This window comes from Notechis scutatus, chromosome 3 (assembly GCF_049901735.1).
Source record: "Notechis scutatus isolate UNSWTSFEM ecotype Mainland chromosome 3, rNotScu1.2, whole genome shotgun sequence".
In the NCBI taxonomy this organism is placed as follows: Eukaryota; Metazoa; Chordata; class Lepidosauria; order Squamata; family Elapidae; genus Notechis; species Notechis scutatus.
Window position 1 is genome coordinate 11,032,501 of NC_142011.1, and position 26,788 is coordinate 11,059,288.

The 26,788-nt window shown below is 41.3% G+C and overlaps 1 protein-coding gene across 2 annotated transcripts in view; it reads left to right on the forward strand.

Moving 5' to 3' along the window:
* Window positions 1-272: 272 nt before the first annotated feature.
* RBBP8NL (RBBP8 N-terminal like) overlaps window positions 273-26,788 on the forward strand; it is a 47,092-nt gene continuing 20,576 nt past the window's right edge. The window contains exons 1-6 of one of the 2 annotated variants that reach the window (XM_087959196.1): window positions 273-503; window positions 14,625-14,793; window positions 15,065-15,107; window positions 19,295-19,390; window positions 20,619-20,731; window positions 21,469-21,541. In XM_087959196.1, coding sequence (XP_087815322.1) covers window positions 14,727-14,793; window positions 15,065-15,107; window positions 19,295-19,390; window positions 20,619-20,731; window positions 21,469-21,541 — 392 coding nt within the window. In that variant the 5' untranslated portion in view covers window positions 273-503; window positions 14,625-14,726. Of the gene's footprint in view, window positions 504-13,564; window positions 13,647-14,624; window positions 14,794-15,064; window positions 15,108-19,294; window positions 19,391-20,618; window positions 20,732-21,468; window positions 21,542-26,788 lie in introns of those variants that run through there. The other variant, XM_087959197.1, reaches the window with a different exon arrangement.

Consider the following 26,788-nt stretch of genomic DNA (forward strand, 5'->3'; position numbering starts at 1 on the left):
CTACTCCTGATGTTCAGTGATTGAAGGGGAGCCGGGAGCCCTTGCGGGTGGGGGGGGGGAAGGAAGTGGCAATTGTTTTGTTAATATGAGTGTCTTTGATCAACAACACTGAGCTGTAATTATGGGAAAACAATCAAATCTCTATGTGGACTTTGTGAAGGACTCGTCTGACCACTTCTTTGTATTATAGCAAGACTGGTTTGGCAGCTTCAGCTCCAGTGAATCTCCTTTCAGCTGCTGGGTTAAAGAAATGCAAACTGGAAGAGCAGGTTGGACCGAAATGAGAAAAAGAAAAAAAAATATGGCTTATTGTCTGCGCAGATTTACCCACACTTCTCCTTCTTACTATCTCTGCCGCATTTCCTAGCATGACTTCAAAGAGGGAGAAAGCTGCACAAACCCAGGAGGGAGAAGCAGAAGAAACCGAGAAAAACTGAGGAGAAAAAAAAAAGAGAGAAGAAGGGACGAGAGAGAAGATTGGGGAAAGGATGCACCCATTTGATGTGAGTCTTGTTACTGGTTTAAGGATGAATTTTTACCCTGATCGCTTCCGGTATTGAACAGGGATTGTCTTTAGCATATGGTTGGTAGAGAAGGAGTTTTGGGGACCTTATTGTGAAAATGTAAACTTGGGTGTGTGTGTGTGTGTGATGTGTGTATCCTGGGAGGCAGTTTCTTGAAATGAGAACTACTTCTTTTTTTTCATATTCAGAAGTTTGGGGAGATACTTGTATGCCATAACTTGCGAGCACTTTTATAGGAGCGATTTAGAAAGCTTTGAACCAGGTCCAGTTTGACTAATAAGCATTGGCTGGAATCATGGATGGTTATCGATGTTCTGGCTGAAAACAATGGATGGAAACTAATCCAGGAGATTAGGGTTAGGGTTAAGGAAGCAACCTGGAATTAAGGAGAAACTTCCTATCAGTAAGAATAATTAACCTGAGGAACAGCTCGATGAAACCTCGGGCGCTTCATCACTGGAGGTTTTTAAGAAGAGACTGGACAGCCATCTGTCTGAAATGGTGCAAGGACTCCTGCTTGAGCAAGGGGTTGGACTAGAAGACCTCTGAGGTCCCTTCCAGCTCTATTCCCGTTGATAAAAGCTGTGCATAGGGTGAGCTAAGCAGCCACCTATCTAGGGTTGTCTTCTCAATGTATCTGGAGGGTTGACATCTTTCCTGAATTGTCCCACTACGAACCTCAAATGAAAGCATCATTTTGCCATATTCTACCAACCCAACCCTCCACGTGTGCCGGAGACCACCAAGGCTTTCTATTCTCTTAGAAAATAGATTAGGGGAAATAAAAGCACCTGACTTTGAATAATAAGTTGATTCTCAGAACAATACAAGTTGGGGGTCAAAATTAATATATAGCACCGTGGGCTCTGGGGTTGTATGCAAACAGGTTGGAGTTTTTAGACTTAGTATTTGTGCCGCATAGCAAGATCGCTCTTAAGTTTGATTGTGCATCTTGGTGATTTTATGGGTTTGCATTTCAAACCCCAGGGAGTGAACTAATTCAGCAGACAGATTATGTTGTATAAATGTAATGGAGGTAGTCCTCGATTTACAACTGCAATGGAGCCCCAAATTTATGTTGCTATTTGTTAAGTGAATTTTGCCCCATTTTACGACCTTGCTTGCCGCCGTTGTTAAGTGAATCACTGCAGTTGTTACGTTAGTGACACGGTTGTTAAGCGAATCTAGCTTTCCCTGTTGACTTTGCTGGCCAGAAAGGGATCACATGACCCAGGAAGCCTGCAACCATTAAAAGTACGAGTCAGTTGCCAAGCGTCTAAATTTTGATAGGGTTGCTGCAATGGTTGACTGTAAGTGTGAAAAAATGGTCACAACTCATTTTTTTTTCAGTGCCATTGTAGCTTTGAACAGTCACTAAATGAATGGTTGAAATGAAGTGGAGGACTACATGTAGCCTTTTATTTGGGTAAACCCATGGACCCAAGCTCTGTCCTTTAGATTGGAGGTAACGGAATAAGAGAGTTGGATGGGACCTTGGAGGTCTTCTAGTCCAACCCCCTGTTCAAGCAGGAGACCCTATGCCATTTCAGACAAACGGAGCGCCCACAACTTCTAGAGGCAATGAGTTCCACTCATTCATTGTTCTCACTGTCAGGAAATGTCCCCTTGGGTTGGTTCTCCCCTTGATTAGTTTCTGTCCAATGCATTTCCAGTGCAAGTATCTGCATTGTACCAGCTTCCTTACTAGGGTGGCATGGGAACTCCAATAAGTACATTTGTCAGATGTCAGATTAAGGGAAACCGAGATGTAGGAATGTCTTCAGTCATGGGCCAAAAAGCTCAAAACATTGGCCATTAAGGTATCACCGAAGCTCTGCCCATTTTTACATACATCATGGGTGATGCCTAAACCAAACTAGGCAGAGCTTTGGTCATAGTCTAGTGGAGAGAAGGATCAAGGGAGACATGATAACAGTGTTCCAATATTTGAGGGGCTGCCACAGAGAGGAAGAGGTCAAGCTATTTTCCAAAGGCCCGGAATAATGTATGGAAACTGATCCAGGAGAGATTCAACCTAGAAATAAGGAGAAATTTTCTTTCAGTGAGAACAATCAACCAATGGAAAAGAAGTTGCCTTCAGAAGTTGTGGGAGCTTCATCCCTGGAGGCTTTCAAGAAGAGGCTGGACATTGATGTATGGTTGTAGAGGGCAACCTTAGCAACTTTAAGACTTGTGGACTTCAACTCCCGGAATTCTGGGAGTTGAAGTCCACATACCTTAAAGTAGCCAAAGTTGAGAAACACCGTTCTAAGGAATTAAGTCAGGGCTCTCCAAACTTGACAGCTTTAAGACTTGTGGACTTCCTCCTCCAGTCATGTTAGCTTAGGAATTCTGGGAGTTGAAGTCCACAAGTCTTAAAGCTGTCAAGTTTGAAGACCCTTGGTGTAGGGTCTCCTACTTGGGTGGCAGGTTGGACTAGATGGCCTACAAGGTCCCTTCTAACTCTATTAATCTAATCTAATCTAAATATCCCATAGTCATCATCTTGACTTTCCTTAATCACATTCTCTGGATACCCCTTCTTGGATGACTGCTGCAAAACTATGACATCCATCTGAAATTATCAGAATGGGGAATTCAGAGAGATTCCAGACAATATTCCTTTCACTGGTGATGACCCTAATAGCTAAATGGCACAATAGCCTGCTATTTCTTCATCTTTATGGAAGATAAAAAGTGCATTAATAGGAACAATCTCTTTAGCCCAGCTCAAGGCAAACTTGGGCTGACTTTTGCAGTTTTTATTTGTTCAATGACCATCCACAGACAGTCATCCTATAATGCAAATCAGGGGGTCCTTGGTGCTCTCTGAGCTTGGTGGTTTTTCTTGCAGATGTTTCATTACCAAGCCACGAACTGATGATGTTACCTAGTTTGGTAAGGAAGCGTCTGCAAGAAAAACCACCAAGTTCAGAGAGCACCAAGGACCCCCTCATTTCAACTCTGAGCTACAAATATTTTCCTTTATTGGTATATAATGCAAAAAAGAAGGGTTCCTTACGATTGCTACATGGATTGGACACTACCACAAAATTCCAGGACTACTGGCTAGACTGAGAAGTCAAAACCACATTCCAGAAGGGATCAATGGCAAGCCACGTCCACATTGTTGGCACCGTCACTAAGAAAGCATTTCCATGACCTCATCAAAAGCGAACCCAGTTGTAGAGAAGCTTACGCTACGCACAGATTGTCTGGATGACAGGCAAGACAAAAACTGCAAATCAACAACAACAGCAACAACAGCAACACACCTCTCCATGAAATCATGGAAGACACATTAGTATAACAGTGGGTAAATGAGAAGGTGATGACAAAATACTCAAAAGACAAGGGGGAAAGAACTTTTTTTTGTGGGGGGGAAATGCCATTGAAAGTCAGATCTCTCTTTATCTCACTTCATTGTAAACTGCCCAGAGTTGCTGGAAGTCAGGTAGGATACTTATTTAATAAATTGTTATTATGGTTGGTCTCACAGTCAGCCAAATGTTCAGAATGGATTTGGCATTTTTATGCACCTATCGAGTACCTCCCAAGGACCTGGGATAGGCAGATGTGGAGGTTTGATGGTGTTGAAATTTTCATACCAAGATGTAAGTTGTTCCCAGCAAATAGAATAGAATAACAGAGTGGGAAGGGATCTTGAAGGTCTTCTAGTCCAACCCCCTATACCCTTTCAGAGAAATGGTTGTCCAATCTCTTCTTTAAAGCTTCCAGTATTGGAACATCCTCAACTTCTGGAGGCAAGTTGTTCCACTGATTCATTGTTCTCACTGTCAGAAAATTTCTCCTTCTAGGTTGTTTCTCTCCTTGATTCTTTTTTTTTTAATAGAATAGAATTCTTTATTGGCCAAGTGTGGTTGGACACACAAGGAATTTGTCTTGGTGCATAGTTTCCATCGACTGCTTGCCTTCAGGTGCTTTGGAGAATAGCTTGACTCCTTCTTCTTTGTAGCAACCCCTGAGATATTGGAAGACTCCTACCGTGTCTCCCCTAGTCCTTCATTTCATTAAACTAGACATACCCAATTCCAGCAACTGTTCTTCGTATGTTTTAGCCTCCAGTCCCTTAATCATCTTTGTTGCTCTTTTTTTATCAATGCCAATGGTGTTCAAATGATGTTCCAATTGTTTTGGGATTGAATCCCAAGGCACCTATTACAATTGTTACTATCTTTGCTTTCTTTTGCCCCTGTCTTTCTATTTCTCTATAGATAAATATTTCTGTTTCAAATGCAGGCCTTTGTATTTTGTTATCTTCTCCAGTTTTTTCCTTTCTACGGTCTTCTGCTGTCTCCAGGTACTGCCACGTCCACTATTCAGACTTTATTGTTGTTCTTTATCAACAATTGTTAATTCCGGGGTGTTACGTGACAGGTGTCTGTCTGTTTGAATTCTAAAGTCCCAGAGCACTTTAGCTTCTTCATTGCTTATGACTTTTCTATTATTATGATCATCTGTTCACAATGCAAAGTCACAGCTGCTACTTCTTTAGCTAGTGTTGGCCTTCATATGCTTCGTAGAAGCTAAGCCAAGGGTTTTCAAACTTGACAGCTTTTAAGATTTGTGGACTTCAATTCCCAGAATTTCTCTTCCTGTCATGTTAGCTCAGGAATTTTGGGAGTTGAAGTCCACAAGTCTTAAAGCTGTCAAGTTTGAAGACCTTCGAGCTAGGCTGTCGTTGGTTTGGTATATGTAACAATCCAAGTAGTATTAGATGGGTCATCTACAATTAAATTCACAGTCAAAGACTGTTGAAAATGTAATAATTCAAGTCCTAACCAAGGACCTAGGAACTTTGAAAATTGCATATGAGGATATAGTCAATTCCAAGCAGGATTTTTTTTTTCTGTAAAATTAGGGGCCCCAGGTCTAATCAATTAAACATTGTGAAATATCAAGGGGTCCCAAAGGTGCTTTTTCAAAAGGCAATTGGACTTTGCTTTTTCCTGAAGATGTTTCACTTCTCATCCAAGAAGCTTCTTCACTTCTGAACTGAAGAAGCTTCTTAGACGAGAAGCGAAACATCTTAAGGTCTGGTTGCTTTTTGAAAAAGCACTTTTGGGACAGCCATGACCTGGATGACAGAGAATCTCCATAGACAAATGTCTTTTTTAGATATTGCTCCAAGGGCTCCAATCATAATTGGTATAACAGTGGGGGTTTTTCCCCCCCTAAGCATTTAACTTCAATCTGCAAATCTGAATATTTCATAATATTTTTTAGAATTTCTTGGGTGATTATTATAAGTCATAATACCACAACCGTCATAAATATGAGTCTGTTGCCAAGTGCTCCCATTTTGACCACGTGACCACGGGGAGGCTGCAATGGTCGTAAAGTGTGAAAAACAGTCATCTGTATCATTTTAACGGTCACTAAATGAACGGTCGTAAGCCAAGGAATGCCTGCACTTCTAATGCAACCTCTCTCTTGTGCCAATCTCTTGGGCTTTACTGGACCTTAATTTCAGATTCAGACACAGCCAGTTATTCCACCGGCGCTGTGTTAACACAGGATGAATGCTTGAGAGAGGAAGAGGTATTGGGTTTTGTTGAAATGTGTTTACTTTGAATTTAAGACCGGCCATGCAACTTTGCTGCAAGCATGCGTTCTCGGATATCACGAAGGCCAACATTGTTCTAGTGCTAGAGGCAGTGCACAGCAATAGCAACGGAGGGGTGGGGACCCAAAATCGGTTAGTCTCTGTTTTACTGGCTTGGTGAGTTGATGCTAAAAGGTGCCTTTAGCAATGGCAATCATGCTTAGACTTATATGCCGCTTCACGGTGCTTTACTGCCCTCTCTAAGGGGTTTACAGAATCAGCCTATTGCCCCCAACAATCTGGGTCCTCATGTTACAGAACTCGGAAGGATGGGTGAACCTTGAGCCAGTCAGAAATCAAACTCCTGGCAGTGGGCAGAGTCAGGATGCAAAACTGCATTCTAACCACTGAGTCACGATGGGATGGGATGGGATGGGATCAGTGGGGGGATTCAAAAACATTTACTACCGGTTCTGTGGGTGTGGCTTGGTGGGCGTAGCAGGGGAAGGATACTGTAAAATCTCTATTCCATCCCCACCCCACTAACCTGCTTTCCAGCTCCGTTCTCCTGTGCAGGACAACAAAAGAAGACCCAGCCAAATAGCTGGGACTCGGGAGGCAGAGAATAGATGGGGGTGGGGCCAGTCAGAGGTGGCATTTGCCGGTTCTCCGAACTAGTCAAAATTTCCGCTACCAGTTCTCCAGAACTGGTCAGAACCTGCTGAATGCCATCTCTGGATGGGATGGGATGGGATGGAATGGAATGGAATAGAATAGAATAGAATAGAATAGAATAGAATAGAATAGAATAGAATAGAATAGAATAGAATAGAATAGAATAGAATAGAATAGAACAGAACAAGGAATTGGAATAGAATAGAATAGAATAGAATAGAATAGAATAGAATAGAATAGAATAGAATCACTTAAGACTTATATACCGCTTTACAGTGCTTTTACAGCCCTCTCTAAGCAGCTTACAAAATCACCCTATTGCCCCCAACAATCTGGGTCCTCATTTTACTGACCTTGGAAGGCTGAGTCAACCTTGAGCTGGTCAGAATCAAACCACTAGCAGTGGGCAGAGTTAGCCTGCTATGCTGCATTCTAACCACTGCACCACCACCACCATGGCTCAAGCATCATTTTCTTTCCTACCTTCCATCATTTTCCCTTCCTTTCTGAAATTTATAAATATGGGTGCAACTCTTTGTCTGCAGGGGTGTAGCTCCCACTATTCTTTTGGAGGAGACCCCCTTCCACTATGTACTGTCTAATAAAAACACTGCAGCCTTCCCTACAGCTCATTTTACCGAACTCGGAAGGATGGAAGGCTGAGTCAACCTTGAGCCAGTCAGGATTGAGCTGCTGGCACTCAGCAGAGTTAGCCTACATTCTGAATTCTCACCCCAGCACCACCAGGACTCTTATATCCTGACTTGGTGAGATATGTGTTTGCTTGTAGCCAGAGCAAGGTTATTCAGTAGGTTCTGACCAGTTCTGGAGAACCGGTAGCGGACATTTTGAGTAGTTCGGAGAACCGGCAAATACCGCCTCTGACTGTTTCCGCCCCATCTATTCTCTGCTTCCCGAGTCCCAGCTGATTGGCTGGATCTTCTTTGGTAGCCCTGCACAGGAGAACGGAGCTGGAAAGCAGGTTAGTGAGGTGAGGAGGGAATGGAGATTTTGCAGTATCCTTTCCCCTGCCACGCCCACCAAGCCAATTTGAATCCCACCACTGCTTGTAGCTGCCAGAGATGGGCAAGTGTGTCAGGTGAGGCTCCATTCAAAATCCAAGAAAGAAAACCTTAGACTCCACTGTTATAGAGAAAAAAATTGAAGTGGTAGCATCAGAAGAAATACAAGATCTGAGGCAATAGGCATGAAAATCACATATACAAAGTTATGCCAGTGTTCCCACCCCCAATAGTTCAAACTGGCCATCCAATCTGTGATGTGTATGATGTCATGTGGGGCATCTTCAGGTGGTGTTTCAGACATCTGGCACACCAGGATGGTTGGCCTTGGCCTGAATAGATAAGGGGCTACACCTGTGCAGTAAGCGTAGTCAAGAAAACATCCCAACTTTTACATTTCACCATTTCAAACCTCCAGCACTCTTCCTCCTCCCCAACAAAGCCCAATTAATCTTCCCTCCCCCCATTTCTATGGCAGCCGGAAAGACAAACAGAAGAAGGATTCTTGGAGGCTGACAGAGTGGCAGACTGCATTCGGCATGCAGATAGTCCTTGACTTACAAACGTTCAAGGTTACAACGGCACTGAAAAAAAGTGACTTATGACCCTTCTTCACATGACTGTTGCAGCATCCCCATGGCCATGTGATCAAAATTCAGACACGTGGACACTGCTTCATATTTATGACTGTCGCCGTGTCCCGGGGTCATGTGGTGATCCTCTTTGGCGGCCTTCTGACAATCAAAGTCAATGGGGAAGTCAGATTCACTCAACCACCGTGTTATTATCTTGAAAGTTGGGATTCGCCATCCCAGGAGTGCGTGCTGCAGAACCAGAAACACTGGTGTTCATAGAATCTCTATTTGCATTGTTGGAAAACTGGATTGTTTGGGGCAAGAGCTGTTCTGTTCTTTTCTATCCAAGTTAGGAAAAAAGTCCAGGCCGGTTTCACTGCCCTTGTTCCACCGGTATCCTTCTTGTGGGAATGAATCTGGAAAATCTCATTTTTGTCTTGAGAAATGGAGTTCTTTTCACTTAAGTCAGGGGTCTTCAAACCTGACAGCTTTAAGACTTGTGGACTTTAACTCCCAGAACTCCTGAGCTAACATGACAGGAGGAGGAATTCTGGGAGTTGAAGTCTTAAAGCTGTCAGGTTTGAAGACCCCTGACTTAATTCCTTCGAATGGTGTTTCTCAACTTTGGCTACTTTAAGGTAGGTGGACTTCAACTCCCAGAATTCCCCAGCCAGCATAGCTGGCTGGGGAATTCTGGGAGTTGAAGTCCACAAGTCTTAAAGTTGCTAAGGTTGCCCTCCCCTGCTCTACATACATCAATGTTTCTTATTATCGTTTGTCATCTTCTCAGAGAGCTCTGCCTGGTCATCGTTGGCCAATGAACACAACACCTGAAAGTAAGGAGTTGAAGACTACCTTTAAGGGGCTAAGGCTAAGAAACACTGCCTTAGAACATAAATTAATGGGATTGAAAGGGACCTTGGAGGACATCCAGTCCAACCCCATGCCCATGGCAGGAGACATTATATTATTTCAGGCGAATGGCTGTCCAGTCTCTTCTGACCTTGGAAAAAGTCATTTACACATTAACAGTCTTCACACTTAGGACTGACAGTTAGACCAATTGACCAGTGGAACGGCTTGCCCCCAGAAGTTGTAAATGCTCCAACACTGGAAGTTTTAAGAAGAGATTGGACAACCATTTGTCTGAAATGGTATAGGGTTTCCTGCCTAAGCAGGGGGTTGGACTAGAAGACCTCCAAGGTCCCTTCTAACTCTGTTTATTCTGTTCTATTCTAATCTCCAACTATCACACCACCCCCACAGTAACATGATCGCAATTCAAGCACTTGGCAACAGATTCACATTGATCAGTTACGACCAGTTGCAGCATCTCTGGTCATGTGATCACAGTCTGAGACCTTTCCTAGTCAGTTTCCAACAAAGAAGCATCAGTTTAGGATTGCTTCAATCCCTTACCTTTCCCTATTCTGCAGTGCTACTGGTGGAAATGTTTATGAGCCATGACTCATCTGTTGCAAATGTTGTAAAATGTGGATTGTTTAAATTGGATGTGAATTGGGTTATGAACTTGGGGGGGGTTCCTTTGTTTTGTTTTGTTTCGTTTTATGTATGGGTTCCCTGAGATCTGAAAATTATTTCTAGGGTAAAAAGCTGAGAAAGGTTACTCTATCTCTCCAAATTTGGAAACTTAAAGACCTCCCCAGCCAGCCAAGTTTGGAGAATTCAGGGTGTTGAAGTACACAAGTCTTTAAGTTGCCAAGTTTGGAGACCCCCCTGGCTCTGATTAATTGTTCTAACTGTTAGAGAAATTTATCTTTAGTTCTAGATTGCTTCTCTCCTTGATTAGTTTTCCACCCATTGATTCTTGTCCTGCCTTCAGGTGCTTTGGAGAATAGCTTGACTCCCTCTTCTTTGTGGCAGCCCCTGAGATACTGGAACACTGCTATCATGTCACTCCTAGTCCTTCTTTTCATCAAACTAGACATACCCGATTCCTGCAAATGTTCTTTATATGTTTTAGCCTCCAGTCCCCTAATCATCTTTGTTGCTCTTCTCTGCACTCTTTCTAGAGTCTCAACATCTTTTTATCTCATGACAACCAAACCTGGATGCAGTATTCCAAGTGCGGTCCTACCAAGGCATTGTAAAGTAGAACTAACACTTCACATGATCTTGATTCTACACTTCTGTTAATGCAGCTTTGAACAGTTGCTAAGCAAGTGGTCATTAAGCGAGGACTTACCTATATTACATATTGCCCACCGACCCCCAAAAAACCTATGGGTATAACCACAGAATCACTAGGATTGAGCACCTTCTCTGTCTGATTCCAAATATTCAGAGTGAGACCAGGGAGGGATGGACTTCAAAAATTTTAGCAACGGATTCTCTGCCTGGTTGCTAGATGGGTGTGGCTATGGTGGGCGTGGCCTAATCGGTCTCCTGTACCACAGGAGGTGCATTTTTGCCCTCCCCGGGCTCCGGAGGCTTTCCTTGAGCCTCCAGGAAGATGAAAACAGCCTCCGGAGGCTTTCTGGAAGCCGAAAACAGGCCCATTTCCAGGCCTTCCCAAACTTCCAGGAGGCCTGTTTTTTGCTCGCCTTGCACTTCCCTGCATCCAAAATGGGCCGCATGGGGACTCCTGGGAGGGGAGGGGCGGGGAGGGGTGGGTGGGGCCAGCCAGGAGTGGAATTTGGGCGGGGGGGTTCTCCGAACTGCACAGAATCTTAGCTAGGGGCTCTTCTGAACCCCTTCGAACCCCCAGCCCACCCCTGAGTGAGACAGTACGCATAGTAACTTTAATAGACTTTGCGAGGTTTTCTGACAGCATCCTGAGGTAACAATTCAGCCAGGCTCACCTGCTCTGACTGAATGGAAATTGGAAAGCCAAGAATACCAGTCACAAGCTGGTTTCTGATTCAGGAGCAAGTGCCACGTGTCTGATTAGAAACAGTACTGTACTTCCGCCAGCATTCCTGGGCCAGCTTTCAGCTCGAGATTGTCCTAGTCTGACCTTAGTGGCTTATGCAAAGTTTGACAAGCTGGATGGAGCAAGAGAGTAGTACCATGAGCAGAGAATTGAAGATTGAAGAAATAGATTTGCAATCGCTTGGAAAGTCCAATTTAGTATTCCAGGCCTTGCAGAGCGGGGATACTTTGCGAAACATCTGGTGATGATCCGGGAATTGCTCTGACTGCCTGGAGATTTGCAGGAAAGATGTACAGGGGTGTGTGGTTTATTAGAAGCTGATATTAGACGCTATTCCATTTATGCTATGATTAGAGATGGACATGGCTGCTTCCTTGCATTATTCAACCGAGCTTGGCGGAGGACCCTTCTGTAAACTTCCTGAGAAAAACAACCCCTGGGTTGTATAAATAGAGGTACAGAATCAAAATCAGGTGAAGTATTAGCACCGCTTTATAAAACTCTAGTAAGACCACACCTGGAATACTGCAAACAATTTTGGTCGCCATATTATAAAAAAGGCGTTGAGACTTTGGAAAAAGTTCAGAAAAGAGTAACTAAGATGATCAAAGCCTGGAGACTAAAACATACAAAGAACGGCTGCAGGATTTGGGTTTGGCTAGTCTAAAGAAAAGAAGAATGAAGGGGTGACATGATAGCAGTATTCCAGTATTTGAGGGGCTACCACAAAGAAGAGGGGGTCAAATTATTCTCCAAACCACCGGAGGGCAGGACAAGAAACAATGGATGGAAACTCATCAAGGAGAGAAGCAACCTGGAATTAAGGAGAAACTTCCAAACAGTGAGGACAATTAATCAGTGGAACAGCTTGCTTCCAAAAATCATGGGTGCTCCATCGCTGATGTCTTTAAGAAGAGTCTAGACAGTCATTTATCTGAAATGGTATAGGTTCTCCTGCTTGAGCAGGAGCTGGACTAGAAGACCTCCAAAGTCCCTTTCCAACTCACTCACTCACTCACTCACTCACTCATTCATTCATTCATTCATTCATTCATTCATTCATTCATTCATTCATTCAAATTTCTCCTTAGTTCTAGGCTGGATCTCTTCTTGACTAGTTTCCATCCTATTTAAGTAGATCCATGGCTTCTTGTCCTGCCTTCAGGTGCTTTGGAGAATAGCTTGACTACCTCTTCTTTGTGGCAGCCCCTCAGATATTGGAAGACTGCTACGATGTCCTTCCTAGTCCTACTTTTCATTAATCTAGACATACCCAGTTCCAGCAACCATTCATTATATGTTTAACCTCCAGCCCCCTAATCATCTTTGTGGCTCTTTTCTGCACTCTGTATATTTTATCCAGCAATTCTCTCCATAACATTGCATGCCATCTCTTTCTAAAATCAGGGAAATCTGCCTTGGCAAATTAGCAGCCAAAGAAACTTTCCCAATTTCATAAACCCACAGATTTCTTTTTAACTTCCTTTCCTGGTGAAGTTACTAAACCTGCATTCCAACCACAGGTATGAATGCAATTTGAACTTCCTGGAAAGATTTACTCTCCTGAAAGCTTTTCCCATCAGATTCTGTCATGGGGCCTGAACAGAGTTGGCAAAACTTCAAACTAGTATAGTTTGGAAACTCCTTAGGGAAATGAGACACTATTCAGTGGTCACGATAAATTAAGACTGATAGCTAAAGGATGTGCCAATGCAGTAATTACCCATGACAAGTTAGGGAATTCAGAACAAAATCTATTTTCTTCCTTCAGCTTCCTACAATTGATTTGGGGCTTCGAAAAATGCTATACGCTTTATGGGTATCAGATGTGTTAGGTTTTATTTCCTATTAATAAAATTTAATTAACTTATGTCCTTTAAAACATAAAGCTGGGCATAAAATAGGCTATAAACCAAGCCAAATCGTACTTGTAGAGAAACATTATTTATATTATACACAGAAAACTGCTTCTAGAGTATGTTATGAAGTACTAGCAAAGACACTGGAAACATGGAGGCTGATTGGAAAGATGGTTTAATGGTGAAGCAGAATTGCACATGGGTGGTTCTGGGCAGCTGACCACATGGAGTTGAGAGTGAGGGGTTTTTATACCTTCTCTTGGGCTTTGAGATTGAGCTTCCTGTTCCTGTGCAAGAACATGTATTCTATTGGCTGCTGTCAGACTCCCATGGAGCTATGCAGGGGTCATAGCCAGTGGTGGGATGCTGCCGGTTTGGACCGGTTCTAGAGAATCTGTAGCTCTGACCAACAGCTGGCCCCACCCACCCGCCTATCCTGTCCTATATTTCCTTCTTTCTGGCTCAGTTGATTTGTGCAGCACAGCTGATTTCTGTGCCTCAGCTGTTCCATATACCGAGGCTGCCCTAGAAGGTAAGCAATTGAGCTTCACATTGCTATATTTTGATTGCAAAGCGCACACTCACAGAACCAGCTGTTAAACCACTTGTAGCCCACCACTGGATAGCTGAGGTTGTCTGAGCTCCCAGGTTTGGTTGAAGTTTGGCTGCTGCAATATCCTTAGGAGATTGTGCAATGTAGTGAGTTTTGCTGCTAGTGGGCTAATCCTATTATGTCCTGGAGGGCCGGGGTGGGATTCAAATTTTTTTAACAACCGGTTCTGTGGGCAGGGCTTAGTTGGTGGGTGTGGCTTGGTGGTCATGTGACTGGGTGAGCGTGGCTTGGTGGTCATGTTATTGGCTGTGCGTGGCCAACTCAATATCACTTGCATCGAGGCACGCATCTCCTCAACTGGCCTCTCATGACTGTGGGGATGCTGTAACAGTCGTAAGTGTGAAAAATGGTCATGTCACTTTTTTCAGTGCCATTGTAACTTTGAATGGTCACTCCACACAAGCAAAGGAGGGGGAAAAAAACTCCAGAGATGTTCCAGAGACAGGAAGTCTAGTCCTGCCAAGAATGTAATAAGGGTTAACAGAGAGGCAGTTTCTGTAAGCAACACCAGAATGTTTCCTTCCTGCCTTCCTTCCAGGATTAGGCCAGTAATTTCTTCTAACAACCGGTTCTCCGAACTGCTTAGAATGTCAACAACTGGTTCTACCGAATAGGTGCAAACTGGTAGAATCCCACCCCTGTGGAGGGCCATGTTTAATCCCATCATCCTGGAAACTGAAGGTCTTTTGTTTTGTAGATAGGAGGGCCCAGTCTTTCTTAATGGACACAAAATATCTGCTGAGGGCTATTAAGGAAGACTTGGGGGCAGGGGTGGAATTCTACCGGTTCGGCCTGGTTTCATAGAACCGGTAGCTCTGAAGAGCAGCTGACAAGATATTTCATTCTTCTAGGAGAGGTTTTTTTTTCTTTTTGCATCTCTAATTCTTTTCCTCTTAGGTCACAAGCTGAACACTAGCAGACAAAGAAAACTGTTCTGAAACCATCCAATCTGATTTCTTTCTCCCACCTTGGACCTATCCATGTGATGATAGAAGGAACATGGCCACTGAAAATTTTGCGGAAATCCTGATCAGACTCAAGGAAACACACGAGAAAGAAGTCCAAGGTAAGAAATGGGGTGTGAGTGTGTGTGTGTGTGTGTGTGTGTGTGAGCGAGAGGGAGGGAGAGAGAGAGAGGAGAGAGGGAGAGAGAGAGAGAAAACACAGCCACCATACTTGCCTGATGATTAATTGGCTGAATAGATTTGAGGTAGAGATGTTTAAAATGTAAGACTCGGGTTAAAAAGTGGATGAAAAGTAGAACAATTGCTGATTTTTGCAGAGTTGTGCATACAGCTTCGCTCAAAAGATCACAGGTTGTTTCTAAACTCTTCCAGGCCTGCAAACCAAACTGAATGAACTAACCAATGAGAAATGCCGGTGAGTAAAACAAATGCCATCTATCGGGCATGGGTTCTTGGATTTCAGTTCTTTAGGACAAGACAAACTTGATTAAAATATAAAGTAAACTTTAAGATTCATCCCTATCATCTTAAGAGCTTCGGGCCTCAAAATCTTTGTCTGGTATCTTCTGAGGGGAAAATCTGAACAAAATGATTTTGGAATAATGGTATGTTAAATAACTACAATTGGCTGGTTGATCTACCCTAAGCCATAAATGACTACTCACCAAGCACAGTGTCTATGTGTGTCAAACCAGAATGAAGCCATGTTTTGTTTAGCATGATGGGCAAACAATTTCTGTCTCCTGAGGACAAATAGTCCATGATCTACAAACATTTGTTTAGTGACTGAAGCTAAAGTGGCACTGAAAAAATTAACTTATAACTAACTGGTCCTCGCGCTAGTGACCATTGCATTATCCTCACAGACACATGATCAAAATTTGGTTGCTTGGCAACGTGCATGTATTTACAATAGTTAGAGCATCCTAGGATCATGGAGTCATTATTTGTGACCTTCCCAGCTGACTTCCGACAAGTCAAGGGTGGGGAGTGGATTCAATAAACGACCCCATGGTTCACTTAACAACTGCAGTGATTCACTTAACATTTGTGGCAAAAAAAAATCATTGAAGTGCAACTCACTTATCAACCTCCTTGCTCAGCAGCAGAAATTCTTACCAATTGTGATTGTAAGTTGAGGACTATCTGTACTTTATCTAATCTTAATCATCCTATCAGCTCCCATTACAGGTAATCTTCAACCTATGGCCACAATTGAGTCTAAAATTTCTGTTAAGTAAAGTATTTCTTAAGTGATTTTGCCTGATTCTACAATCTTTCTGGATGTTCTCCACTTTTTCATCGGTTTTCCCTGTTCTTTGTTCTTTGTTCAATGTTCTCTGTTCTTTGTTCGATGTTTTCTATTCTCTTTTCAATATTCTCTGATCTTGCTTGAATATTTTAAATTCCTTGCATAATCATCTGCAGAGTCACTTTTTCTTGTTCTTTTTCTTGCTTTAACATTGTCTGTATTGGAGAGGAAGAAGTAGAAGTTGAAGAACCAGGAGCTGTAAATTTCCTACTCATTTTAAGCAATTCAAAATCTTCAGGTTCTTCTAAACCTTAATCCAATTGTGAAGTAACCAATTATAGTTCAAAATAAAAATAGTAGAAAAAAGAAGCCCAATAATAATAATTTTTAAAAAAAAGAAAAAAGAAGGGAGGACAAAATTTCTTCAGGTTCTTGTATACCTTAATCCAATCAATAGTTCGATGAAAAAAAAAGGCTTAAGAAAAAAAGGGGGGGGAAAGGAAAAGGAAAAATTCTTCAGGTTCTTCAACACCTTAATCCAATTGAAAGGTCTCAAATAGAAAAAAGTACATAAGAATAACCCAGAAAGGTAGATGAAAAAACAAAAATACCAGGAAAGGGGAAAAAAAGGCTTTTAAGGCTTTCCCTTTAAAATAAAAAGCAAACGTAGAGATTGGACTTCCAAAGAAAAAAAGAAAAACAAAGATAAGCTCCAACAAAGCCAAAAACCCATATAGTTATTTCACAAAAAAAAGATAAAAAGAAATACAATAAAGCTGGTGAGGAGGGATAGCACAACTTAGAAAAAGTAAAAAGGGCACACTGCATTTTGTTTAATTATCCAAGGCTCTTATTATAGCTCTCTTCTCCAAAGACTTATCACCTTTTTCCCCCCTGTTTCAACACCAGACTCCAGCTGTTGATAGAAACCCAGAAGAGCACCTGCAATAATACTTTCCCATGCTCTTCCCTCTATCTTATCAAATAGCAATGTCCTTGAAAAAGAGTCTCAGTTCTTTCTTTCTCAGCTTTGTCTGGTCACAGGGAAATAGAATATTTTCAAGCCTCTAGTTGGCAGTGTTACAAAGTTTCTTTACTCTCACTTTCCCACTCCTTTTCCGAGCAGGATATAATAAGAATTAATAAAAAAAAGAAAAAGATATTTGTAAAAAATGGAATAACTAAAGGGAGCCTCTAGCCTAAAATATCACAAAATCAAAAAGGAGAAGAAAAAAATAGATATAAATGAAAAAACCAGTCCAGTTTCAAAATACAAGATCATATATAGAAAATCCAGCAATGAGAAGAAAAAAAAAAACACATTACTTTGACATTCCTGTTTAAAATCGCCGCTTAATCATTTCTGTCAAAACTTTTACAGATTCTTTCCTTTCCTTAGGGTGTCCTTTCAGATCTTACAATAAAGAAAAAGTTCTCACCAAACTGGCACACTCTCTCTTTCTGTTCTCTTCTGTTTCGGAGCTGTCCCAACTTCAGCAGCTTTAATGGCTGCCTCTTTGCCGCTGGCAAGAAGAGCTTCTCCTGGATCTACCAGGGACTTTGTGGGATACCTGGGATCGACAGGATGCGCTCTTCACTTTCACCATCTCTTCGGGACGGTTTAGATCCGATAGGACCGTCCAGGAGCAAAGATATCGGCAGCGATCTCAGACCTCCAAGATCACATGCCGTATCGTCGCGATGCCAGCTCCGCCCTTCCTGATTCTACAATCTTTCTGAATAGAAATAGAATAGAATAGAATAGAATAGAATAGAATAGAAATAGAATAAACAGAGTTATATAGAATATATAGAATAACAAAATGGAAGGGACCTTGGAGGTCTTCAAGTCTAATCCAACCCCTGCTCAGGCAGGAATCCCTATACCATTTCAGACAAATGGTTGTCCAATCTCTTCTTTAAAACTTCCAGTATTGGAGAATTTATGACTTTTGGGTTGTTTGACTGATTAATTGTTCTAACTGTCAGGAAATTTCTCCTTAGTTCTAGGTTGCTTCTCTCCGTGTTTAGTTTCCATCCATTGCTTCTTTTCCTGCCTTCAGGTGCTTTGTGGAATAGCTTGACTCCTTCTTCTTAGTGGCAACCCCTGAGATATTGAAACACCGGTATCATGTCACCCATAGTCCGTCTTTTCATTAAACTAGACATATCCAGTTCCAGCAACCGTTCTTCATATGTTTTATCCTCCAGTCCCCTAATCATCTTTGTTGCTCTTCTCTGCACTCTTCCTAGAGTATCAACATCTTTATTACATCGTGGCAACCAAAACTGGATGCAGTATTCCAAGTGTGGTCTTACCAAGACATTATAAAGCGGTATTAACACTTCACGTGATCTTGATTCTATGCCTCTGTTAATGCAGCCTAGAACTGTGTTGGCTTTTTGGCAGCTGTAGCACACTGCAGGTTCATATTTAAGTGATTGTCCACTAGGACTCACAGTTACTACTATTGAGCCAGGTACTACTTATACTGAACATGTGCATTTAGTTTTTCTTGCCCAAATGTAGAACCTTATTTTTCACCATTAAATTTCATTTTGTTAGATAGCACCCAATGTTCAAGTTTATCAAAATCCTTATGAATCTTTAGCCTATCTGGAGTGTTGGCTATTTCTGACAGCTTGGTGTCGTCTACAATTTTAATGAGTTCCTCATCTATCCCCACATCCAAATCATTGATGAAGATGTTGAAGAGTACTTGGATGGGACCTTGGAGGTCTTCTAGTCCAACCCCCTCCTCAGGCAGGAAACCCTATACCATTTCAGACAAATGTCCAATCTCTTCTTGAAAACATCAAGTGTTGGAGCATTTACAACTTGTGGAGGCAAGTCATTCAACTGATTAATTGTTCTAATTGTTAGGAAATTTCTTCTTAGTTCTAGATTGCTTCTCTCCTTGATATACTTTCCATCCATTCTTGCCACAGTTGTTAAGTGAATCACTGCAGCTGTTAAGTTAGTAACACTGTTGTTAAGTGAATCTGGTTTCCCCATTGACTTTGCTTGTTAGAAGGTTACAAAAGGTGATCACATGGCCCCGGGATACTGCAAACATCAAAAATATGAGTCAGTTGCCAAGCATCTGAATTTTGATCATGTGACCAATGGATGCCACAATGGTCATGTGTGAAAAATAAGTCATTTTTTTCCACGGAATGAACTGTTGTTAAGTTACAAACTTCCTATACTTTAGTTTGAAAGTGTCAAACTAAACTTTAGTTTCAAACATGCAGTTTGAAAGAGAAAGTCAAGGAGAAATGGCAGAGATGCGTTTTGATACCTGGGAATAATATATTTTTTCCTCCTCCTCCTCCTTCTCCCTTTTTAGGGACAACCAGAGAATTGAAGAGCTCTTTACCAAAAACCACCAACTGCGTGAACAACAAAAGGGACTTAAAGAAAATGTGAAAGTCCTGGAAAACAGGTAAACAGCCTCATCCTTGTTTCAAGGGGCATCTGCACAATAGGGGAAGGTTAAAAGTGTCATCGTGGCCACAACCACACAACTGAACATTTCTTTCATAAAAATTGGACAAGGTTAATCCAGTAATCCAGGTTGAGCAAGTTGTATAAACCCAGTTATTGGTATCACATATCTACAATAATTAATATATGAGCATCATAATTATAATCAATATACCGAACATCATTATCAATACAATGAACATAATGCACACATATCCACTGGAAATTGGCAATATGAGGTAGTTTTTGAGAACCGTGCCCGTTTGATATGATTTCTATTCTGGCCGAACTTGATTTTTCAAGCATTCCATCCTGGTGAGAAAATATATATCAGGGTTAGAAAAGCGGAATCTAGATTAACAGAGTTGGAAGGGACCTTGAAGGTCTTCTAGTCCAACCCCCTTCTCGAGCAGAAGAGCCCATACCTTCTGGACAAATGTTGACCAATCTCTTCTTTAAAACTGCCCACAACTTCTGGAAGCAAGCCATTCCACTGATTAATTGTGACAGGAAATTTCTCTTTAATTCTACGTTGGATCTCTCTTTGAGAAACTTCTATCTTTTATTTCTTATCCTCAGGTGCTTTGGAGAATAGCAGTCTGTGACAGTCCCTCAAATATTGGAAGACTGCTGTCATGTCATCTGTAGTCCTTCTCTTCATTAGAATAGATATACTTAATTCATCATAAAGCTTAGCTCCCAGCCCCGCCCCCCCCCACCTGCCAACCAATTTTCTAGCTTTTGGGCAAATAAATAATGATTCTGAAAAATCTGAGTCCAAAAGTGGGCTGATGAAATATGCTTGAGGAAAAAAAAGAAAATCCACTGCCAAGATGGTCAGAAATTTGGGTCTGAGGCACAAATGGAATTTGAAAAAGCATCTCCATGGTTTTCATAAAGAGGAAAGAAGGAAGGAAGGAAGGAAGGAAGGAAGGAAGGAAGGAAGGAAGGAAGGAAGGAAGGAAGGAAGGAAGGAAGGAAGGAAGGAAGGAAGGAAGGAAGGATATTCAGACTTGCAAGATATCTGTTATTCTAACCTTTTCATAAAAGTAATATTAGCATTTATGACTTTGGTTTTCAAGTCTGGTCTACCTTGAAGTTCTAACAGTGGGGTTGGTGCAATATGTCTGTTCCCAGTTGGGTTTGCTACTCTAAAAACACCACCCTGCCATTTTAATTACCTGAAGGTTGCGAGCTGGACTCTGTGACAGATGCCAAGTGACCCAAGAACTTGCAAAGAAGAAGCAACATGAGTTTATGAAGGCCCATTTTCAAAGTCTTCAACACATCTTCATCCTAAGTAAGTTCAGCAAATAAAGAGATACCTGGAATAGTCAAAATATGGGAGATCCACCAGTTGAAAGATTTTGAAGTTGCAAACTTCATACAATATATTTAGTATCAGAAACCAGTTTTTCTGATGCTGGAAAATGCCATTTCTTATATTATAAGTTGTGGTGGCGTAGTGGTTAGAATGTAGTATTGCAGGCTACTTTTGCTGATTGCCATCTGCCAGCAATTTGGCAGTTCGATCTTGACCGGCTCAAGGTTGACTCGGGCTTCCCTCCTTCCAAGGTTGGTAAAATGAGGAGCTGGATTGTTGGGGACAATATGCTGATTCTGTAAGCCACTTATAGAGGGCTGTAAAGCACTGTGAAGAAAGATATATATATATATATATATATATATATATATATATATAGATAGATAGATAGATAGATAGATAGATAGATAGATAGATAGATAGAGATAGATAGATAGATAATAGATAAGTCTACGTGCTGTTGCTATATATGTAGACTTGAGGGAAGGGGCTTGGTAGTTTTTCATTGTAAGTTTTGTGAGAGATGCAAAGAATGTTAAGTAATTGGTGGATCCTCCTTTCCAATTATCCATGTCCTCCTTTTCCTGTTCAGATACCTGATAGCCCTAGGCCTGGGACATACATGTTCTCATCTTAGCCAAAAGTCCCAGAACACCTGGAGGGCTGGGGAAAGTTGATCTAATCCAACATTTTTCTCTTTCTTTCCATTCCAGCTAATGAACTGAATAAGCTGAGAGAGGAAAACAAGAGCCTGAAGGAAGATTTGAAGAGGTTATGTGGCCCAGAGTAAGTGTTCCTAACTTTATCTCTTGATGTTTGGAATACTTCAAAGTGAAACCAATATGGCTGCCTTCTTCATAGCAAAAGTGGGCTGTCCCAGAATGTCTTCCTCCTGAAAAGGTCTTGGGAAAGGTCTGAGAAACCTCTAGGTCCACTTGGCCAATTAACTATGGAGATTCTCAGTCATCCAGGTCATGGTCGTCCCACAGGTGCTTTTTTCAAGAGGCAACTGGACTTTCTGGTTTTTGTTTGAAGGTGTTTCGCTTCTTATCCAAGAAGCTTCTTCAGCTCTGACTGGATTGGGGGGAATGGAAGGATTTATTATACTCCTTGCAGACAGTTGGTCATTTGCTTTCTTTTAAAGAGTCATTGAGGCCACCTAGAGGTTTATCTGTGTCATCAGAGTCACCTGAGTAGTACAAATTGGTGTGCACTTTCAGCTCTGAACACAGGGAGTTCAAAGTGAGATGGATTTGAAGGATCTCAAGAGATTCTGGTAGGCTTTGTGTTCCATTACTGGAGAAGAAAATGTCCCAGTTAAATTTCGAAAGAGTTTGAGTCCTAACAAAAGTAGCAAAACCTGTGGTTGGACCCATATTTTTTTTTTGGCTTGCAAGTGAGAACTTGCATAAAGTTTCCAAAACAGAGAAATCAACGTTTTGACACAAAGACATTTAGCAGATGAAAAAGGCTTCTACATCTTGGTATACATACTCCTCAAATTATAACCATTTGGTTAGTGACCACTCGAAGGTACAATGGCACTGAAAAAAGGGACTTTGACCATTTTTTTACACTGATGACTATTGCAGCATCTCCATGGTCACATGATCAAAATTCAGATGCTTGGCAACTGGCATGCATTTATTACAATTGCAGTGTCCCATAGTTTGACCAGCACAGTCAATGGGGAAGCCAGATTCACTTAACAACCAAGTTGCTAACTTAACAAGTGCCGTGATTCACTTAACAACTGGTCAAGAAAAGTGATGAAATGGGACAAAATTCACTTCATAACTATCTTGCTTAGCAACTGGAATTTTGGGCTCAATTGTGGATGTAAGTCAGCAACTACCTGTATGCAATTCTCTACTGAGAGATTGTCTAACATGGGTGTTCAAGCGAGCATTTAGCACTAGTGTTTGACTTTTCTTTAGCTATCTTGAAAAATGTGTTAAGGACAGGTAGTTTTCAACTTACAACCGTTTGATTAACAACTGTTCGAAGTTACGACAGCCCTGAAAAAGTGACTTGACTTGAAAATATCAAGTCAAATGACTTGAAAACAAAATGAGGGTTCTCACACCTCCACCCATCACAGCATTCCCACAATCACACGAGCAAAATTCAGGTGTTTGACAGCTTATCTCTATTAATGAAGGAGAATATTAGTAGCTCATAGAGTTGCTCTCTGAGCTTGCTTGTTTTCTTGCAGATGTTTCATTACCCAAACGGCGTAACCTCATCAGTGCTAGATGGTAGATAGATAGATAGATAGATAGATAGATAGATAGATAGATAGATGATAGATAGATAGAGATAGATGATAGAAATAGATAGATAGATAGATAGATAGATAGATAGATAGATAGATGATAGATAGATAGAGATAGATGATAGAAATAGATAGATAGATAGATAGATAGATAGATAGATAGATAGATAGATAGATGATAGATAGATGATAGATAGATAGAGATAGATGATAGAAAGAGCATAGATAGATAGATAGATAGATAGATAGATAGATAGATAGATAGATAGATGATAGATAGATAGAGATAGATGATAGAAATAGATAGATAGATAGATAGATAGATAGATAGATAGATAGATAGATAGATAGATAGATAGATGATAGATAGATAGAGATAGATGATAGATAGATAGATAGATAGATAGATAGATAGATAGATGATAGATAGATAGATAGATGATAGATAGATAGATAGATAGATAGATAGATAGATAGATAGATAGATAGATAGATAGATAGATAGATAGATAGATAGATAGATAGATGATAGATAGATAGATAGATAGATAGATAGATAGATAGATAGATAGATAGATAGATAGATAGATAGATAGATAGATAGATAGATAGATAGATAGATAGATAGATAGATAGATGATAGATAGATAGATAGATAGATAGATAGATAGATAGAGAGATACATGATAGATAGATAGATAGATAGATAGATAGATAGATAGATAGATAGATATACTTGATGAGATGATAGATAGATAGATAGATGATAGATAGATAGATAGATATAGATAGATAGATGATAGATAGATAGAGATAGATGATAGAAATAGATAGATAGATAGATAGATAGATATAGATAGATAGATAGATAGATAGATGATAGATAGATAGATAGATGATAGATAGATAGATAGATAGATAGATAGATAGATAGATGATAGATAGATAGATGGATAGATGAAGAAATAGATAGATAGATAGATAGATAGATAGATAGATAGATAGATAGATAGATAGATAGATGATAGAAATAGATAGATAGATAGATAGATAGATAGATAGATAGATAGATGATAGATAGATAGAAAGATGATAGATAGATAGATAGATGATAGATAGATAGATAGATAGATAGATAGATAGATAGATAGATGATGATGATAGATAGATAGATAGATAGAAAGATAGATAGAAAGATAGATGATAGATAGATAGATAGATAGATAGATAGATGATAGATAGATAGATAGATAGATAGAGATGATAGAAATAGATAGATAGATAGATAGATAGATAGATAGATAGATAGAGATAGATGATAGAAATAGATAGATAGATAGATAGATAGATAGATAGATAGATAGATAGATAGACAGATAGACAGACAGACAGATAGATAGACAGATAGACAGATAGACAGATAGACAGATAGACAGATAGATAGATAGATAGATAGATAGACAGATAGACAGATAGACAGATAGATGATAGATAGACAGATAGACAGACAGACAAATAGTCAGACAGACAGACAGACAGACAGACAGACAGAGGTCCTTGGTGCTCTCTGAACTTGCTTGTTTTCTTGAAGATGTTTCAATACCCAACTAGGTAACATCTTCAGTGCCACAGCCGTGCTATACACAGTTTGGGTAATGAAACACCTGCAGGAAATCGAGCAAGCTTAGAGAGCATCAAGGACCTTTCAACTCTTCTCTATCCTAGAATTGCCATTTTGGTCCTTGTCCTTGAAAGTTGCTGAAATTTTTCAGTTATGGGTAAAGTTTTTTTTAGTTCTGGAAAAGACAGAGCAGTTAGCAATGAAACCGTGATATATAAAACTCTCCAAGATTTCCTGGGTCTTTTCCAAAGCTGACTTCAGCATTCATTTATTTAATGCGGTTGTCATTCCAAGACATTGGTGATAATTTATGGCTGGGAAACTCATTTGTTCATCATCTGGTTTAGCCTGGTCACCACAATACAAAAAAAGACGCTGTGATCTTAGGAAGACTGCAGAGAAGAGAAGAGAAGAGCAGAAAAGACAAGAGGCTAAACTGTACAATGAAAGGTTGCAGGAACTCGGTATGTCTTCTACTCTAACTAAGAGAAGGACGAAGGGTGACAGGATAGCAGCCTTCCAGTATTGAGGGGCTGTCGCAGAGAAGAGAGGGTTGTCCTGCTCTCCAAAGCACCTCAGAGCAGGACATGAAGCAACGGGTAGAAGATTATTAAAAAAGAGAAGTCCAACCTAGAAGAAATTTCCTGAAAGTGAGAACAATTAATTAGTGAAACAACAAAAGTTGTGGCTACTCCATCATTGAAGGTTTTCAAGAAGAGACTGGACACCCATTTGTCCACAATGGTATAAGGCAAACTTATGGCATGCATGCCACAGGTGGCATGCGGAGCCATTTGTGTGGGCCTCAGCCAAAGTTACCTGCACTGCGCATGCACGTGCCTCGCAGTTCATTTTTGGCCCATTTGAGGCCTTTTTTCGGCCTCCCTGAGAATCGAGGGAAGCCTCTGCAGCCTCGGGAGGCCGAAAAATGGGCCTTCCAGAAATACTGGAAGTGCCCGTTTTCAGCCTCCAGAGGGTCTCTGGAGCCCGGGGGAGGCTGTTTTCACCCTCTTGGGGACTTGAGGGAAGCCTCTGCAGCCTCAGGAGGCCGAAAAATGGGCCTTCTAGAAATACCAGAAGTGCCCATTTTCAGCCTCTGGAGGGCCTCTGGAGCCTGTGGGAGGCCGTTTTCACCCTCTTGGGGACTTGAGGGAAGCCTCTGCAGCTTCAGGAGGCCGAAAAACGGGCCTTCTAGAAATACCAGAAGTGCCCATTTTCAGCCTCCGGAAGGCCTCTGGAGCCTGTGGGAGGCCATTTTCACCCTCCCGGGGGCTCGAGGGAAGCCTCTGGAGCCTTTGGAGGCCGAAAAACGGGCCTGTTTTGTCACTTCCGGTATTTCCGGTATTTCCAGTATTACCTGCAGTGCAGGTAAGGGGGCGTGAGGGGGTGTTGCGCGTGCCTGTGCAGAAGGGGGCAGGGGGCATTGCCTTCTGGGTCCTGGCATGCGAGCACTTGCAAGCGCAGTTTTTTGGCATGGGAGCCCAAAAGGTTCGCCACCAGTGGTATAAGGTCTCCTTCTTGAGCAGGAGGGTGAACTAGAAGACCTTCAAGGTTCCCTCCAACCCTATGACAGATAGTCCTCGACTTACAAAAGTTCCTTTAGTGACCGTTCAAAGTTACCACAGCACTGAAAGTAGTGACTTATCACTCTTTTTCATGATTATGACCTTTTCAGCCTCATCCTTTTGACCATGAGATCAAAATTCAGACGTTTGGCCACTGGCTCATATTTATTCATATTTAAAGATAAATCATATTTATATTTATGATGGTTGCAGTGTCCCTGGGATGTCATGGGATCCCCTTTTGCGACCTTCTGACAAGCAAAGTCAATGAGGAAGGCAGATTCACTCAACAACCGGATTACTAACTTATCAACTGCAGTGATTCGCTTAACAACTGGGGCAAGAAATGTCGTAAAATGGAGCAAAGCTCCCTTAACAAATGTCTCCCTCCCTTAAACAACAGATGTGTTGGGCTCACCCGAGGATTATCTATGTTCTAGGTTCTAGAAAGTGACTTCAACTGTCAGCAGATGGCACTATTGCTCTTATTGAAAATGTAGCACCAGAAAATCCGAAATGCAAACCTGGAAGTGACAATAATGTTCCTGATTACCAAGGTTGTTTTGTACTCA